Raw genomic sequence first — 18,508 nt, 5'->3', positions numbered from 1 at the left:
GTTTCTGGTGCACAATGCACCCTTAGTCATGGCTAACTTTCCATTGAATGTGTCGGAATAAGAGCCGCTCCCCTGCCCCACCTCCGTCACATGACTAGGTTGTTGCAGAAGAACGGACCGGACTCCGGCACTAGATACCAGTGTATTAAAGGTACAACATATTACCATAATTAAAGGATATAATGGAATTGTTAAAAACAGAAATTCCAGAAAGAACATATATATATTTTTCATCTACATGTACACAAATGGGTATTTTTGATAATTATGTATCCAATAATGATGGTTGACATATCCTGATATAAAAGATATTCCGGTCCAGAGTTTGGTATATCGCATCGTAATTGTGCTCCAGTAATACTCATATTATGACTTTAGACATGACAAAATATCAGCGTTCTCAAGACAATCTAATAATGAAACATAATTTTGTGCTTATGATTTAGACCTTTAGGGAACCTTGTATCGAGGCAAAAAATCCAATAGGCCTCTCTATCCCGTAGGACCCTAGCTCTGTCTCCTCCCCTCACCAGGGGTTTTACCTGTTCGATTACAGCCCCATATAGAGATGCTACCTTGCCTTTATGTACATCAATAAAATGTCGTGCTACTCCCGATAAACTCTTCTTTTTTTCACTCTGTTCAGCGTGTTAGTTGTTAATATCTCTAAGGTGTTCTAGGAATCTTTGTTTAAATTTACGAGTCGTGCACCCCACATATATCTTACGGCATAAGGTACAGCCCACCAGATATATTACATGGTCGCTATTACAGCTTACATAGCTATTAATGATGAACCTGTGATCTCCATCCGAATTGAAAAAATACTTAGTAGGTGACACAAAATTGCACGTCTTACATGGGTAAGTTCCACACTTGTAAAAACCCTTCTGTGCCAACCAGGTACGATTACTACGCTCCTTAGATCTAAACAGGCTAGAAGAAACATGGTTGCCTATAGTTTTTGTTTTCCTAGCGACCACTTGGCAACCTTTTTTCAAGATTTCAGACAAGATCCTATCTTCAAACAAAATTGGTATGTGTCTATGTATAATTTGTTTTATTTCGTGGAACTGGTCTGAAAATTGTAAGCTTAAAACAGGGGCATTCCTAGGTATGTTCTTTTTTAAGGGTTTCTCCTTTCTTGTGAGCATGTATTCCCGTTCCTTCTTATCAACTATAGCCCCTGCTCTTCTCAACATCCACTGTGGATATTTTCTATCCATCAATCTGCGTTGTATTTGGGAGGTTTCATGGTTATAGTTTTCTTGCTCTGTACAATTTCTTTTGGCCCTAGTCATCTCCCCGACTGGGATAGCCCTAATCGTGTGTCTGGGATGTGAGCTATTCGCGTGCAGGATAGTATTTCCCGCTGTCTCCTTCCGATGGGTAGAGGAAATAATTTTATTCTCATTAGAAATATTCAGGGACAAATCTAGAAAGACTATGTGTTTTGGGTCCACATGATGCGTGAACCTCAAATTGAAAACATTGTTATTGATATAGTCCACAAACGCCGGTACGGCAGACACACCGGCGTCCCATATAATCAAGAGATCGTCGATGTATCTGCCGTACCAGCGCATGGAAGAGAGAAAAGGATTAGCAGGAGCATAAATAAACTGTTCTTCCCAAAATGCCATAACCAAGTTGGCCAATGAGGGCGAAAACTTCGCCCCCATAGAGACCTCCTTGGTTTGTAGGTAAAAAACCTGGTCAAACTCGAAAAAATTATGAGTCATGAGGTACCATGTAGTTTCTCTGATGAATAACTTACAATCTGTAGTGTAGCTACTATATTTGTCTAAATGGAAGGTCAGAGCCTCCATCGCAACAGTGTGGGGAATGGTAGTGTACAAGGAAACTACGTCGCAACTGACCCAGATGGATTCAGTAGTCCATTCTATATTCTCAAAGGCTCTTAGAACGTCAGTGGAGTCTTGCAAATATCCCGGAATACGTTTGACCAGGGGCTGTAAATGAACATCTAGCCACTGGCATAGACGTTCGTTAAGGGATCCTATTCCAGAAACTATAGGTCTCATAGGAGGTAAAGTTATGCTCTTATGGATCTTTGGTAATGCATGTAATATAGGGGTGACTGGGGTTCTTACTTTGATAAAGTCACCTTGTTTTTCTGTCAGTACATGTAATGCTATACCATCATCTATCAAGGAGTACATTTCTTTCATAAACGTATTTGTCGGGTTTGCAGGGAGTAATCTATAAGTCGTTGTATCGTGTAACATATTTTCTATTTGACTTTTATACATGCTTTTACTCATAACAACAACAGTACCCCCTTTATCCGCCATCTTAATAACTCTTTCTTTATCCCTTTCTAATTCGAAAATAGCGCGTACCTCCCTGCGCCGAAGCAGCTTTGGCCATAAAGTTTAAAAAGTGTTTTAAACCGCGATACTGTGGTTTAAAACACTAACAGAAAAAAAAGCTCCGGCACCAGCTCACCCTGAGCTGGTGCTCGGTAGTTCCCTCTTATACCTGCCACTTCAAGTGGTAGGTTTCCTTTACTGTGAAACAGCCCTTGGGCAAATGTATAAAAATTACAGGTAAAAGAAGACAAACTTCAAACCCAATCAGGGATCGTTCTCATTCCAAGTATCACGTTAGGAAAACCTCATTGCAGATAACAATGTGATGCATCCAATCCAAATAGTTACATCACAGTGATAGAAACAAAGTATACATTGTATCTATGAACATAAATACATAAATCTTATACATCATCCATCTGATCATAGATATCTGTTTCTATGTTCCTTTTTTATTAATGCAAAGTGATGTGGAAGAAGACAGAACATATGTTAGATGTTACATATGTTACAGAACATATGCTGTGTAATACTTTTCATTCACCACTAGATGTCACTCTTGTAGGGCTCTTGTTAGAAAAGAGAAGTTTTTTAAATTTTGTCATTAAAATACAAACTATTATCATCCTTAGGCTGCATTCAGACCTTGTCTTACATCGGTATGAGCAGTGCTGCTGCTGATATAGGCTATAGTCACCGGATGTGAAATATTCAACCAGAGCCGGATCAGTACATCTGTCTCCCCCGTAGCTGGGGCTCGTATCGAGAGGAAAAAGAAAGAATTTAAAATACTGAAAATGTCCCCTATGGGTCTTTCATGACCTCATGTGGGGAATATAAAATAAACTACATTAAATATAAATCAATAAATAGATATTAACGGAAATCTACAACCAGGAGGAAGTATTGTAAATCAAGCACACTGACATATTGGTGTGTGCCCCCTCTTTCAGGATCTGATCTTTTTTTAAGCTTCTTATTTTAAAAAAAAAGGCTTTAAAAATAATGCAAATGAGCCTGAGGGGCTCCGTGCTCCATAGATGTTAATGGTGACTGGAGCCCCTCAGGCTCATTTGCATCATTTTTAAATCGTTTTTTTGCATAAATAGCTAGAAACTAAAAGTATAGCAGATCCTGCCAGAGGGTGGACACACAAGCATTTAACCAAAACTAGGAACATTTACTAAGGGCCCGATTCGCGTTTTCCCGACGTGTTACCCGAATATTTCCAATTTGCGCCGATTTTCCCTGTATTGCCCCAGGATTTTGGCGCACGCGATCGGATTGTGGACATCGGCGCTGGCATGCATGCGACGGAAATTGGGGGGTGTGGCCGAACGAAAACCCGACGGATTCAGAAAAAACGCTGCATTTAAAAAAAAAAAAGTGTTGCAGAGCTTGTACTTACCTTCACTAGGAATAAGCCAGTGAACTTGAGTGCATTCCGGGGAACTTCAGCGCAGCAGCGCCACCTGGTGGACGTCGGAGGAACTGCCTTAATGAATCACGGCTGGACCGAATCCACCACAGAGAACATGCCGCTGGATCGCGAATGGACCGGGTAAGTAAATCTGCCCCAGTATGTATCAAAATGACAGAACGATTCATGATCATTTTTATATAATATACAAAAACAGCTTTTTTTTTTAGACTTTTTGAAACATGAACCCCAAATAAAGCTAAAAGTAATTTTAAAAAATCCTTTAAAAATTGTTAGTATTTAACTAGTCCTAGGTGTCAAAATAAAAAAAACTGCAAAAATAATTAAAGTAGCACACAAAAAAGAAAGTAATGGCCTTCAAACCACAAAAAGTTCACCTGAAATATTTAGTCATTGCAGCTTTTTCAAGTCTTGCCATTAACCCCTTCACACCGATGCCTTTTTCAGTTTTTGCATTTTTTTTGTTTTTTAAAAACAAAAATCGTCAATTTTTTTTATTTTTCAGGTGACAGAGCTATATGAGGGTCTGTTTTTTGCAGGCCAATTTGCACTTCCTAGTGTAGCAATGTAATATTCCATGCCATGGACAGGCGGTCCCCTACTTAAGGACACCCGACTTACAGACAACCCATAGTTACAGACAGACCCCTCTGCCCACTGTGACCTCTGGGGAAGTCTCTGGATGCTTTACTATAGTCCCAGGCAGGAATGATCAGCTGTAAGGTGTCTGTAATGAAGCTTTATTGATAATCCTTGGTCCCATTACAGCAAAAAAAATGTTTAAACTCCAATTGTCACTGGGGCCAAATTTTTTTTGTCTGGAGCTACAATTATAAATTATACAGTTTCGACTTACATACAAATTCAACTTAAGAACAAACCTCCGGACCCTATCTTGTACGTAACCCGGGGACTGCCTGTACTGGGAATCTGGAAAAGATTCCACAATTGAATAAATATACAAAAATGTATTTGTTTCATCGTATTCTGACTCTAATAACTTTTCCATAGTTCTCTGTATGAACCTGTGTGAGGTGTAACTTTTTGAGGGACAATGATGATGATATCATATTAGGGAATGTACGACCTTTTGGATCACTTTTTATTCAAATTTTAACTGTGGTTAAGTGGTGAAAAGGCAATTCAGACATTTGCGCGCTATTTCCCATTACAGGGTTTTCCTAATAATAATAATCATTTTATTATTAATATAGTATTATTTATATTTTTAATTATTTAATATATTATATTTATATTATATATTATATTATTTATATTTATATTATTTATATATTTATATATATATCTTTATTTAACCCCTTACCGACATGTGACGTAGTATTACGTCACATGCCGCGTACAGGTGCATGGAGAGGGCTCGCGAGCTGAGCCCTCTCCATAGCCGGTAAGTCTTTGCTGTATATTGCAGCAAAGGCTTACCGGTAACACCCGCGATCGGTGCCGGCATCTTTCTGAGGATTGTCGCTCCCAGTGACGTCTGAAGACCCGAGGCTACTGTAGTATGGCAGTATATGATAGGATCGATCAGACAACCTAGGGTTAAAGTACCCTAGGGAGTCTGAAAAATAGTAAAAGTAAAAATAAAAAAAATATATAATAAAAAAACCTAAAAAAAAAAATCACCCACTTTCCCTAGAACTGATATAAATATAAATAAACAGTAAAAATCATAAATTTTTATCCCGCTTCCCAGTACACGGCATGGAATATTAAATACCACCATTTTGAAGTGTAATTTGTTACGCAGAAAATAAGCCATCACACAGCTCTGTACATGGAAAAATAAAAAAGTTATAGATTTTTGAAGGTGGAGAGTGAAAAATGAAAACGCAAAAACGAAAAAGGGCTGTGGCGGGAAGGGGTTAATTATTTATATAGCACCATCAGATTCCGTAGCGCTTTACAAATCATATAGGAATAATTGTTTTTATATTTGGATTTTAGGACACAGCGCTGTTTACAAGGAAAGATATTTGGAATTTTTTTTTTTATCTATTTTTATTGAGGCCCCTGACACCTGATACACTATACTGCAATATTGCTTTATTTCAGTATATTGGCACCTCACTGGATCTGTATTAGATCCTGCTATGACCGCTATGGGATCCTTGGGAAGTTCTCCCAGAAAATCTACTGAACTGGAAATCTACTTGCTTAACCAAACACATCTCTACACCAGTGACATCTAGTGGTGAATGTAGAGTATTACACAGTGTATGCCATGTAACATTGTAATCTCCATCAGACCAGATGTATTGAATGAGTTGGTAGTGCACCCAGGGAATTGACCTACTTCCCGACTTTCCGTTTTCTTGTGCCAGGCCCACTCTCCCTGTCCAGATCGTGCCAAATGTCAGATCAGATTTTAGAGTTAGTGTTCCCATACACGTGAGATTGCTGTCAGCCTCATACAAGCGCAATGATTGGAGACAGCAGAAGCTACACTCTAGTAGGAGCTTATATCCCATAAACATAATGGGGCTTATCTACTAAAGGTCCGCGTATGCACTTTTGACAGACTTTCCAATGTTTTGGGGTTTTGCACGGCTGTGACAGATATTTAACAGGTGGCACACTCAATCGGATTGTGGCGCGGCTGCGCTGGCTTTCATGTGACAGAAATTGGGGGGGGGGTGGCGACGGATGATCCGACTGATTCAGACTGAGCGCAGGATTTAACTCTTTCAAATTGTGTTGCATCCAATGCACTTACATGCACCAGGAAGAAGAAGGTGATCTCCGTCAGACCTGAGCGGGGAAGTGACACATGCAGGATATTGGGTGCAGGATTTTAGTGAATCGCGGCACAGTCTCATCTCATCTGCTCTCAAATATCTCCTGGGAGGACAGTGGAGGCAGAAGACCCCATACACATAAGATGCTCAGCCACAGTAGTAGATTATAATACAAGCGATTTGGGCGGTAGCCCGGGGCCCAAGCCTTCTAGGGGGCACATGCCCACCCAAACCACCCACCAAATTTTCAACTGAGAAAGACCTTCACCTCATACATCTTTTTCTGCTCTCAATACACATGTACACAAGAGCCATTTCAGGACCTTTGTAGTTCTTCCAAAGGTCCTTAAACCCCAGATTGAAAGCAGCAGAAGGGACACATCCTCCGTTCCCCCAAAAGCTTGATTCTAGCAACATATGTAGGAAGTGATCACAGACTTGTAGGTGCTATAATGTTCCTACAGCCCAGGGTCCATGCCAGTCTTAGTCCACCCCTGCTCAGCCAAACTCATCGTAATGGACAGATTTGGACAACATTCTTCTTCGGGTGCTTCATCATAGGTTCCGGTAAAAATCACATTAAATCACAGAAAAAAATAAAGTAATGTAAATGTAATGCCAAGTTCTTTTGACCCTATATATTATACATATTATTTTGCTATATTTAGATATTTAGATTGTACTTTGTGTATTAGAGAATGATCTTGGGGCAGTGAGTTCAATGTCACCTGACACTTTCTACATAAACCTTACTCTGTGTAGTGTCCAACATACCAACAAGTGACACATCTTTATTATAAAAAGATTGCGAAGCTTTTCAGCTCTGGACCGGAGCTGAAACGCGTCGCAATCTTTTTAATAATAAAGTAGTTCATTTGTACACCGAATCCGTGTGAGTCAAAAACAGCGCTGTCCTGATATCTCCTCCGGGTTACTTCTCATCTGCTCCACACCGTTCCAGGATCCTGGTTCCATGCCGAACGTGGTCACCTAGGATTGGCAGCTGGACTCCTTTTCTTGGAAAATGCCTTTTATCATCTGAATCCAGGTGTGATTCCATCTATATTTAACTATATCACACGATAGTTGCGCTATTTTCTTCTTATCCATCTTGCACCCTCGCTTTCTTGCTACCATTGGGGTGCTTTGGTTTTCCTCCAGCCCTCCATCCCAGGTTCTCCTACTTGTAGTTATTGATAACCTGTAGGTCTCCATAATGTTGTTGTTTTTTTGCACATTTTGAATGCTTCGAATGAGAAGGGTATATGGAGATATAGTTTGGGTGACTCAACCTTGAAATGATCAAACAAGTCGGATATGGACAAGTCATACTGCTAGAAGGGTGTAGTGTCTGATCTACATGTATCATGGTGGACACCTTTGCCATTACAGCAAGATAAAACCACGTGTGATTTGTTACGCAGTTTTCACGATGTGATCAAAGACATCTCATATCTTTAGGGCGTATTCACACATTCAGGTTTGCCTTGTGTCTCGTCTGCATTCTGCAGGTGGGAACTCATGGGTTAATCCTTTCTTATGTCAGTAATTGGGCCCTTTCTGTGACTTTGAGCACATCTGATACCAGGTTGTGTGATTTCAGTGATTCTTACTCGCCCTGGGGTCTGTCATGTCAGAATGTTGTCCGGCCTGTATAGGGCTAGCACCACGTTGCTCCAAGCGATCCTTTGTCTCAATCTGTCTGGTCCCTATGTACAGCACCTGTCTCCCTCAGGGTCCATATTATAGAGGACCGGTCAGAGCTCAAATACTTGTCAGAAAGCTTCTCCTGTAGGTATTAGGGTAGGAGGGACCCAGTCTTTGTACAGGGATTAGGCTACTATAGACCCCCACCTATCCTCTGGATAGTAGAATTTTGGATTGCATTGGCAATCCTGAAGAAGAATCTATGAAATTCACTATTTCTAGGGGACATACGGTACTGCATTCTGGTTCTGAACCTTATTGTATGGACAGGTGTGTAGCGGATAGTAATGACTATTATAAGCGGAGCTTTACAGCCACTTACTGACCTTCTCATTGTCCTCTATTCTAAAAATCATGGCTGAACCTTCATACAATCCACTTTGAATAAAGTCGGTGGCACACATGGCGGTTTGAACCCATTTTTGGCCGTTTTTAAGCAGTCCGTTAAAAACGCATGCGTTTTTGACCAGTTTTAGTAAAGATAATTGGTAAAACCTGTCAAAAACGGTTTCAAAACGCCACTCCGTTCTACGAAGATTTTGTCTATAAATCAGCTCCACCTTTTGCACATTCAAGGCAATGAGGACGCATCATGTTTTTTAAACACTGTTTAACCATTTGAAACCTATTAACATGTAAATTTATGTGTTCTACTACGGGTTTCAATATTGTGCCCTTTCTTCCATGGCTCAATACAATTATATTGAGACCGCAAACATGTATATATAGATATTTTTATATTCTATTTTTGCTTAGTTGAACTTCAACATCATTTTTATGCATTTCAAGATCCATTCACTTTTTTTTGCCAGTGAAACCATACGTGGTCTTGTTTTTTGCAGGTTGGGTCATATTTGTTTAATTAACCACAATAAACCCAGACAGGACATAATAACAATGTGAGTGCAGGAGTTTTCTATTGGACACTGTTTTCCTGCCACTTGCTGAAAAAAAATTAAAGTATAAATGCAAAGATCCAGAGCTCCAGTCTTAACAATAATATGGAAGCAAACACTCTGACTTTTCGAGTCTCTGGTAATTTCTTCAGCTTGGGATTTGTGTGCGGTGCAGACTGATTGCTTAGCCGCATTCTGCATCTCCATGTTCACCTTCTCCTTAGTTCTCTAGGGTGCCCGTGGGTGGTCTCTGTATGATCTAAGCATGTGTGACCACTAGCACTAGCAGGACATTCTAAATGGGGATTAAAACGCCCAGCAGGGGGCGGAATAACAATTATTAAACAGCAATATGTAGGCAGGAACAATCTTTTCATAATCAATTGTAATTTACACAGAAAAATGGGTTGTTTTTGCATTAAATAAGTTATTATTGGGGCAAACCCAGGTCTTTTGTGGTCTGACCCCTTTAAGAGCTATATGGGTGAGGAGGTGTTTATATGATAACCCCCTTTCCCCTATTTACTTTGTTATAACCATTTTGTTCTAATTTATCCAAATTACTTATACAAAATTTACCATTTTGTACCTACCCTCCTTAGAAGACCTTTGTCACCATGGCTACAGACTACGATGTAGTCAGGAGAGGATAAAGATGTTCAGTTCTGATTTGCGTTGCTAACACTGACACATTGTAACAAACTTTAATAACTGTAGTAAGAGTAAGACACTAACAGCAGGTAAAGACCTTGAAACCGGTGAGAAATTTCAAAACAAAGAGAGCTTTTCATGATTCAGTGGTCACACTTGATGTGAGTGCAGAAGTCCCCTACATTGTACATCCCCCCTCCCCTCTATGATCTGTAATGACTTCCATAACCTGGAGTTTCCTGGCTGCTGTTCCAGAACTAGAAAACACTTTCCAGACTGAGTTGGGAGTTTTTGGATTTATGGAAATTTCTGCAGTAATTACACTCTTGGCTTTCCATGGTAGGCGTGCACATGGTAATGTCACAGGGGTGTCACCTCAGGCCCCACCCATAGGTGTCACTAGTTCTGCAGCACATCATTGCGTCTTAAAAGACACCATGTTCTCTGTGCTACTACCTCTCGGGGTTCTCCTTAATCTTGTTACTCCAGGTAAGAGACAAAAATGTCTATTATGTTGCACTTTTATTACTGTTTTTAGTTTCTGCTGTTTTGGAGGGTTTTTTGTGTGTGTTCCTCTAATGTCAGCGTCTATTCTCCCCGGAGTTGGTGGCCTCAATCCTTTTTATCTAAAACAGAACTCTCCTAGCACACTGCGAGAACTTTCCCGGGAGGCCCCTGGAGTTTTCAGCTACAAAAACTGCCACCGTTTTACTATTTTTTTTTAACATCTTTTCGTTAAATGTTCTCTCTGATTTACTTGCACTGGGCGGGAGCTATAGCACTGCTCATCCTGGGCATTCTGATGCAGGTATATCATGGAATTATAAGAACGTGAAATGACAGGCAGTACGTAGGCATTGGAAAGCGTGTATCAAGTGAGCTGGGCAGAATTTTATCTGGCGTTTGAACAATTTTCAAAAGTTTCTATGATTTTTGTAAATTTTGTGCAAATGTATCATCACCTACGAGCGTGTTTGATAAATAACTCAAGACAAATACAAGTAACTACTAGTGACATGGGAAAGACAGAGGAAGAAAGAAGCACAAATGACACATGGGGGGTCATTTACTAAGGGCCCGATTCGCGAATATTTCCGATTTGCGCCGATTTCCCTGGCATTTTGGCGCACGCGATCGGATTGTGGCGCATCGGCGCCGGCATGCACGCAACGGAAATCGGGGGGGGCGTGGCCGAACGAAAACCCGACGTATTCGGAAAAACCGCCGCATTTAAAAACGGAAAATGTGTCGCTTGGGACACGCTTACCTTCACTTGGTCCAGGTCGGTGAATTTCAGGGCATCCGGATGCTTTTCAGCGCAGCAGGAACTACCTTAGTGAATCCCGGCCGGACCCGAATCCACCGCAGAGAAGGCGCCGCTGGATCGCGAATGGGCCGGGTAAGTAAATCTGCCCCACGATCCTCAATGTGCATTATGTGCAAGGCTTGGCAGATTTTAGTTTTTTTTTTTAAAGCCTGAAAAAATTTTTTGATTCAAAAAGACATGATAAATGCTCCCAGATAGATAGATAAAGGTGGTAACACACCAAAATGTTGCCAGTTTTGGAATAAACTTTTCTTCACTTTTACCTGCTTGGATTTGGAGTGCTGCTTCATTTTTTGGATTTGATAGATAGATAGATAGATAGATAGATAGATAGATAGATAGATAGATAGATAGATAGATAGATAGATAGATAGATAGATAGATAGATAGATAGGGCAGGTTTTAGACAGGCGGGGCCCTGGGCAAAACTAAAAGTGGGGACCTAAAATAAAACTATTTTATGAGCAGTCACAGTCACTAAGAGGCTCTTTTATCCTGGCAAAATAATAACACTTTGTAGTTACACACAGTAGTAGGTACAGACATGAGAGGGAGATGGATGATACAAGATACATATAAAAGATTATATAGATTTATAGATGCATAACTATACAGTAGATTACATATAGATAGCTAGATAGATGATAGAAGAGAGATAGATACAGTAGAAGAAAGATAGAAGATTGATTAATAGATAATAATTCCTTCATTTATACAGTGAACACAGATAACGCAGCGCTGCACAAAACTTGCCAATACCTACCAGTATGTTTTGGGGTGTGGTAGGAAACCAGAGGACCCGGAGCAAACCCACGCAAACACATAGATAGAAGATATATAGATAAATAGACAAAATTCTAGATAGATAAATGGTTAGATAGACAGATATATAGGAGACAAACAAATTATAAGGGAAAGAAAACTAGACGGATGATAAATGCATAGACAGGAGATAGATGGTAAGCATCTTCCCCCCGGGCATTCAACCAAGGGGTATTAAAGGAGCAATACATGCAGGGGGCTGCTTTAGGGCAAATGCCCAGTTTGCCACCCCTAACGCCGGCCCTGTAGATAGATATGAGTGACAGATAATGAGATAGCTAGATTGGACCTAGCATAAATAGAAATGGAGCACTTAAGAAAATCGATGAAATGTAACATTTTAGTACAAAACCTTTCTTGAGAATGAAGTGTTATACAGCCGGCAGGTATGTAGTGGGAGGTATGTATGAAGGATGGTGTTTTTTTTAAGCTAACGTTGCTTCAGTTTTTACTTTGGCTTTTGCTTTGTACATTTATTGCTTGCGTCCTTTATTGTCTTTCATTCAGACAGTCTCGTTGTCTTCCTCTTTGACCTCATAAAACCGTGGCATTAGTGTAGCGGGTTCTTTTTTTCCTTATATAAAAAATTCTTGCCCAATTTGACTCCACCTATTGTTCATTTTACAATGTGATATGATTAGGGTAAAAAGTATGCGTAAAAAATCTGAAGACAATAAAGGTCCAATTGCAAACAAGGTAAAAGTGCTATGTGTAAGGTTTAATACACAAGTATAATATGGCAAAGTGACAAAATCTACATAAGCAACAAAACGCAGGCGTGTGCGATGTGGGTATGAGACTGATAGCTAGCTATGAGTCCCCATTCTTCCATTTATATGTGACTATAATAGTATTTTATCTAGGACACGGTGACTGAGTGAGTAGCACTTCTGCCTTGCAGCACTGGAGTCCTGGGTTCGAATCCCACCCAGGTCAACATCTGCAAAGAGTTTGTATGTTCTCTCCGTGTTTGCGTGGGTTTCCTCCGGGTACTCCGGTTTCCTCCCACACTCCAAAACATATTGTTAGGCTGTTTAGATTGTGAGCCCCATTGGGGACAGGGACCGATTTGACATGCTTTGTGCAGCGCTGCGTAATCTGTGTGCGCTATATAAATAAAGAATTATTATTATTATAGGACAACCTACTATTACCGTGTAGCTAGATTCAGGTTTATAGCATGAATTCTCCAGAACATTTAGCACCCTAAAATATATTCCTAACAGTAGCATAGATATACTGTATAGAATGCCAAAGCTACAGTAAAGACTGACACTGAAACCAGCTGAGAGCAATAGAGAAGTGTCACTTACAATCATAACCTACCTACATGTGCGTGTGGTGACCTAGTACTGCAGATGTAACACGGGAATAATCCTCCATGTTACTTTTTATTTTATAGGATGTTCTTTAAAATGTGTTGAGTGCTTCAACACGAGTGCAAGTTCCTGCACTGGACCAACAAAGGATTGTGATGTTGGGATCTGTATGTCTGGACTCATCTCACTAGGTAAGTCTTCCGATAGAATAACATATGGAAGATAATTGAACTTGTAGGTGGGTTGTTAGATTAAAAAATGGCTTCTCTGATCGTCCTTGGAAGTGTTTCAAGGATGCATGTGTATGGAGGGGAAGGAAGGAATAGCTGGAGGCTCAAATATTCTTCATCTAAAGTGTATGCTGCAGTTTAGGTTAGATGGGATCCTGCGCAGCACATTTTATCAATGTTCCCTATTATTTTGTTCTATATAATGTCTAAATGATGCAACCATACGGTGGCCACGATGTGTACAGATCACATAACCCAGTAAGGAGGTGAAGCTGCACTTTGTACTATGACTTTTTCATAGATTTAGGCACCAAATATGGGCTCAGAGTGCATGTTCTGTGTTACTGGTCCTATGACAGCCCGTTCAGTAATGGTGGGTTTTGTTCTTTGGGTAACCACACAGATTTATCATCTTTGACATTTTGTTGAAGTTTAGGACTATCTAACTGTTAGAGAACTTTAGTTTATCTCCCTCAGAATTGATCAGGACTGTCAATGGAGTAAGGCAATCTGAGGAGACATTGAGCAACCAATCACAGCTCAACTTTCATTCCTTAAAGGGCTCTGAGAGAATCAAAGCTGAGCTCTGATTGGTTGCCATAGGAAACAAGGACAGTCTTACTCTTTCACAGTTTTAACAAGGCCTAATGTGTGGTAAAACATTAAAAAAAAATAAAAATAAGTCCCTAAGTCTGCTCCAATTCTCCTTCTCTGTACACAGATAGAATATTACTCACAATTATTCTATCTAAACCTTTTCCTTCTATTCTTCCTTATTTTGTCCTGTAGATCAGTTATGTTGCCTTCAACTTTTTGGAAACAGATTGCTGGTTGACCACTCACACATTTTATTAAACTTTCCCCCCCACAGGGGTCATAACACAAGCACAAGCAATGATTTTGCTTGCTTAAATGTTCACCCCTTCCCAAGTACATTTTTCAAACTTTTGACACATTTTATGAAGATAAATCAGCCAATAGTTAGATTGGACAGTCTTAAACTGCAACATATTTGCTCTGCAGCATCAGACAAAAGATAGGGGCACCCGGGCACACTATAAATAGGCACATAGGGGGATATTTATCATACGCTGGCGCTCGTGCCGCTGCAAATTCGCAGCCCGATACATCAAGAGGCTTCTGCCTCTTGATGTATCGGGCTGCCAGCAGCGCAGCGTTTAACCTACGCCAGGCAGGGCCTGGCGTAGAAAAAGACGCAGCCGGCGACTTTTCACATATGAAAAGTATGGAAAGTCGCCGGCAGCAGCGAGTGCGCATGTGCGGGGACAGTAACGCCCCGCGCCGGCCCACTCCCGTACGGCCGCGCCCCCCGCTCGGCCGACCGCGCCCCCCCTTCTTGCCCCTTCACGCCCCTTCACACTCCACTGGCGTGAAGGTGGCGGATTGGGGAAAATAATCGCAAAAGCTAGCAATAAGCTAGCATTTGCGATTATTTCAGGGCCTCTGCGCCAGTGGCGGTGCGCAGAGGTCCTGATAAATATCCCCCATAGATCCTTTAAAGGGGTTGTTGGGCAAATTTTAATTTAAAGCCCTACCCACAAGATAGGGGCTAAATGTATGATTGCTTGGGTTCTGGCTGTTTACCAATCCCAAAAGAGTATGGCACCACAAGTCCTCAGAAATACCCCATGCCAGTGGAACTTCTGGATTTTGGAAGTCCCACAGAATAAAAAGGAACGCAGGTCTGCACAACATTGACTAGTACAGGTTGTCCCAAACCCAGATGTACCACTGGTATGGAGTTGCTGAGGCACTGGCATTCCCCTGTTTTGCCAGGGCAGTTGAAATAGCCATCTTTATTCCATATCTTATGGATCGGTGGTACATTAAAACTTGATACCACCCCTTTAATGTTTACTATTTCAACTCCAGAAACCCTGTCAGCAGGACAAGAATAAACTCTAGTTAAATATTACTTCATTCTGATAATAATCAGGTTCAGCAATAATGGTCCTAGATCTACTGCTCAGATTCTAGCAGACAAGTGGAAAAAATAATGGACTTGTGTGCCCTGTAACCCATCACACGACAAACACAGATGACAAGTATGGCACTGCTTAGTAAAGAGTTAATTTGAAAACTAAAAAGAGTGGTTTTACTCAGGAAAATATTGAGGTGTAGGCTTTTTATTAACTCCCCTCACCAAAGGAGGCAATGCCCATCATATCCATCATATTTATGCTCAATAAATAGTATAATGCATTAGGCTACATTCACACACGTGTATGGGGGACGTATATAGGGCTGTTGTATATACAGCGGATATACGCCCTCCATACACTTCTATGGGCTCACCGCACCGTACGGGAGCGGTACGGTGCAGCACACGTGCGGCACCCTACCACTCCGTAGCCCATAAAAAAGATAGGACATGTCCTATCTTTCTACGTGATACGGCGCCGTGCGCTGTATATTCCTATGGAGAGGGGCGGGGGAGAGCTACTACTGTACAGCGGGCATACAACGTCTGAATGTAGCTTCATAGTGCATAAAGTGCATATAGTTATCAGTATCATAGAAATAAGTGTGAGGTTTGTGTCCGCCTGCAGCCTCCACAAGGGGGAGCTCTCTGTACACACAACTGTCTAGATCCCATTGAATCACCGATAGTATTTTTCTGGTTACAATCCTTCCTAATGGTTGTCTCTGCCTTTGTCTAAATACAGGAGAAACCTTGTTATTTGGACGATCGTGTGCACCCAATGCCGACACATGTGGAATATCTGGGAGTATTACCTCGACAGGGAGGGCAATTCTCTCCACATCCTGCTGCAAAACTGACGGCTGCACGCCTGATGAGCTGAAGTGTACGTATGCCTTGTGTTCTCTTCCTATACATAAGGGTAGTTTGTGAGCCATGTCAAATTACAGGCGTGCAGTGAGGCCTATAGACATCTGTGGGTATAATATTATGGTTATGGCACACTCCTACCTAGTCCTTAAAGGGGTTGCACATGATTAGAAAAGTATGGCTGTTTCATTCCCAAAACTGTAAAATAGCTCTGGGTTGTGACAAATATTCATTGACTATGGCTTCAAAATGTAGACAATCCTTTTTTCTTGCAGTGCCCTCCAGCAACCTCCAGCCAAATGGAGTGAGCTGCCAGACGTGCCCCCCATCATCTCAGGACCAATGTATCATTAACTGCAAAGGAGATGAGAAAAAGTGCGCTACTGTGGAGCTAGCCACAGGTAAGTGTCATACAAATGGGAATATCATATGGAGATATTGAATCCGTCAACAAGCAGTTGAGTTGCTGTTGACAGATCTTATGATGACTTCATTGTATTCATTGATTTTGACCTTCAAGATTGGTTTATAACCAGTGTTGGACTGGCCCACCAGAGTACCAGAGGATCCTCCGGTGGGCCCAGGCTCTAACCCAGTACTGGACCCCAGAGATACAGCAGAAGACAACTCAATTTGGAGGAGGATTCTAGAGTCTGTTTTCTAGAAGTTGATGGAGGGTGGGCCCCCAGCATAATTTGTCTGGTGGGCCCAAGGAACCCCAATCCCACACTGTTTATAACTATATGTTAACAAGATCAGTCAACAGCAAATTGTTGATGGTTTCCATGTAGAAGAACACAAAAGGACTGGAAATCGTAATAAGAATGATTTCACGATTTTTTTTATTTCCAACTTTGGATTTTCACTTTAAACCACCTTCAGCCAAATGATGACATACTTTCCAGTCTGATAACTTTAGAGGTTGAAGTTGTGTTCTTCACGTTATCTTTGTACTCTGGGATTATTTGTGTATTTGACCTCTGAACCTGTCTGAGGAACATCTGTCACTTCAAAGTTCAAAGGTCCACAGCGTGTATGTACCTGGGGAGATCTGCAAGATACCAGACGGGTGAACTCTGCACTGCTAATTTGTAAGAATGAATAGATCTGCTATAAATATATAGAAAATGAGTTGCCCAAATGTTTCCAAATATTTATCCTATGTGAATGTTTTAGTAAAAATTTTACGTTATTTTCTTCTCCTTCCAGTGGGGCCAGGTCTTGGCACTAAACTACGAGGCTGCGCAACAGATTCAATCTGTAATTTCGGAAATCACACATTCAACATGGCCGGTGTGGTCATGAACTTGGGCATTGTTTGCAATAGCGCCACCACTGTTGTCCTCCAGTACTGCCCCTTCTTTCTGATATTGGGATTTGCTATGTTCGTGACAAATCTTCTCTGAAGCACGGCTCTCTTACCCTCTGCTATGTAACACAATAGGGGTCATTTGTCTTTATTTTTCTTCCTTTTCTTCTGTCTTTTCTGAGACTTTTTTTTGGCGCAAGGCAATTTTTGCGCCTTTTTGGGGACTGTTTGAAATGTGCACTGAAGGCCGTCAGACATTTGTTTATCGCAAGTACAACTTCTATCTTCTATTCCAGATATGCTAAACGTTGCAAATTGTCTAAAATTTGCAACATTTATTGCTGCAAAAAAACTCCAGACAAAGCCATGCCTAAGGAAAACTTAGAAAATGGAAAGTGACTTGAGACATTTGTGTGACAATTTGGAGACATTTGTTACAAATGTCGCAAAAAGAGATCTGAAAAAAAAAAACTGTTAACACAAGAAAAAAGTGAGATTGATAAATTACCAAAGTAGCAGACGGAAAAAAGAAAAACAAACAGATATAAGATAAATGACCCCCATGAGATGATCACCGTTTGGACTAATATTCTGTGCAGTGTGTCAGCCACCAGATAGACCTAAGAGCACCCATAAAATAGCTGGGTGGGGGGAACTTTGCACTGAAAGAACATACAAACTGCTGACACGTGTATTTATGAAGTGTCTGCGCCAGTTCTGCACCTAAAGGGGAATTCCGGTGCCAATTCGAGCGGTGCCACACATTTATTATAGCGACTTGACAGAAATGTGGCCTGTTAAACTAAGAATGATCGGTGCGGGCAGGGAGTGCCAGACTATAATCTTCAATAATCTGGCACACTCTGTAGTATTGATAAATCTGGACCATTGTGCACTGAAAGACT

The 18,508-nt window shown here is 41.0% G+C and overlaps 1 protein-coding gene across 1 annotated transcript; it reads left to right on the top strand.

Annotated features, from left to right (window-relative positions):
- The first annotated feature begins 10,140 nt into the window (after window positions 1–10,140).
- Window positions 10,141–18,116, top strand: LOC140068696 (phospholipase A2 inhibitor and Ly6/PLAUR domain-containing protein-like). The gene is made up of 5 exons (XM_072114089.1): window positions 10,141–10,273; window positions 13,336–13,443; window positions 16,170–16,310; window positions 16,570–16,695; window positions 17,504–18,116. The coding sequence occupies exons 1-5, from the start codon at window positions 10,222–10,224 to the stop codon at window positions 17,698–17,700; spliced, it is 624 nt and encodes a 207-aa protein (XP_071970190.1). The 5' UTR covers window positions 10,141–10,221; the 3' UTR covers window positions 17,701–18,116.
- Window positions 18,117–18,508: the final 392 nt, after the last annotated feature.

Source organism: Engystomops pustulosus, chromosome 7, assembly GCF_040894005.1.
Source record: "Engystomops pustulosus chromosome 7, aEngPut4.maternal, whole genome shotgun sequence".
In the NCBI taxonomy this organism is placed as follows: domain Eukaryota; kingdom Metazoa; phylum Chordata; class Amphibia; order Anura; family Leptodactylidae; genus Engystomops; species Engystomops pustulosus.
The sequence above is the reverse complement of the archived record's forward strand: the minus strand, read 5'-3'. Positions and strand labels throughout refer to the sequence as shown.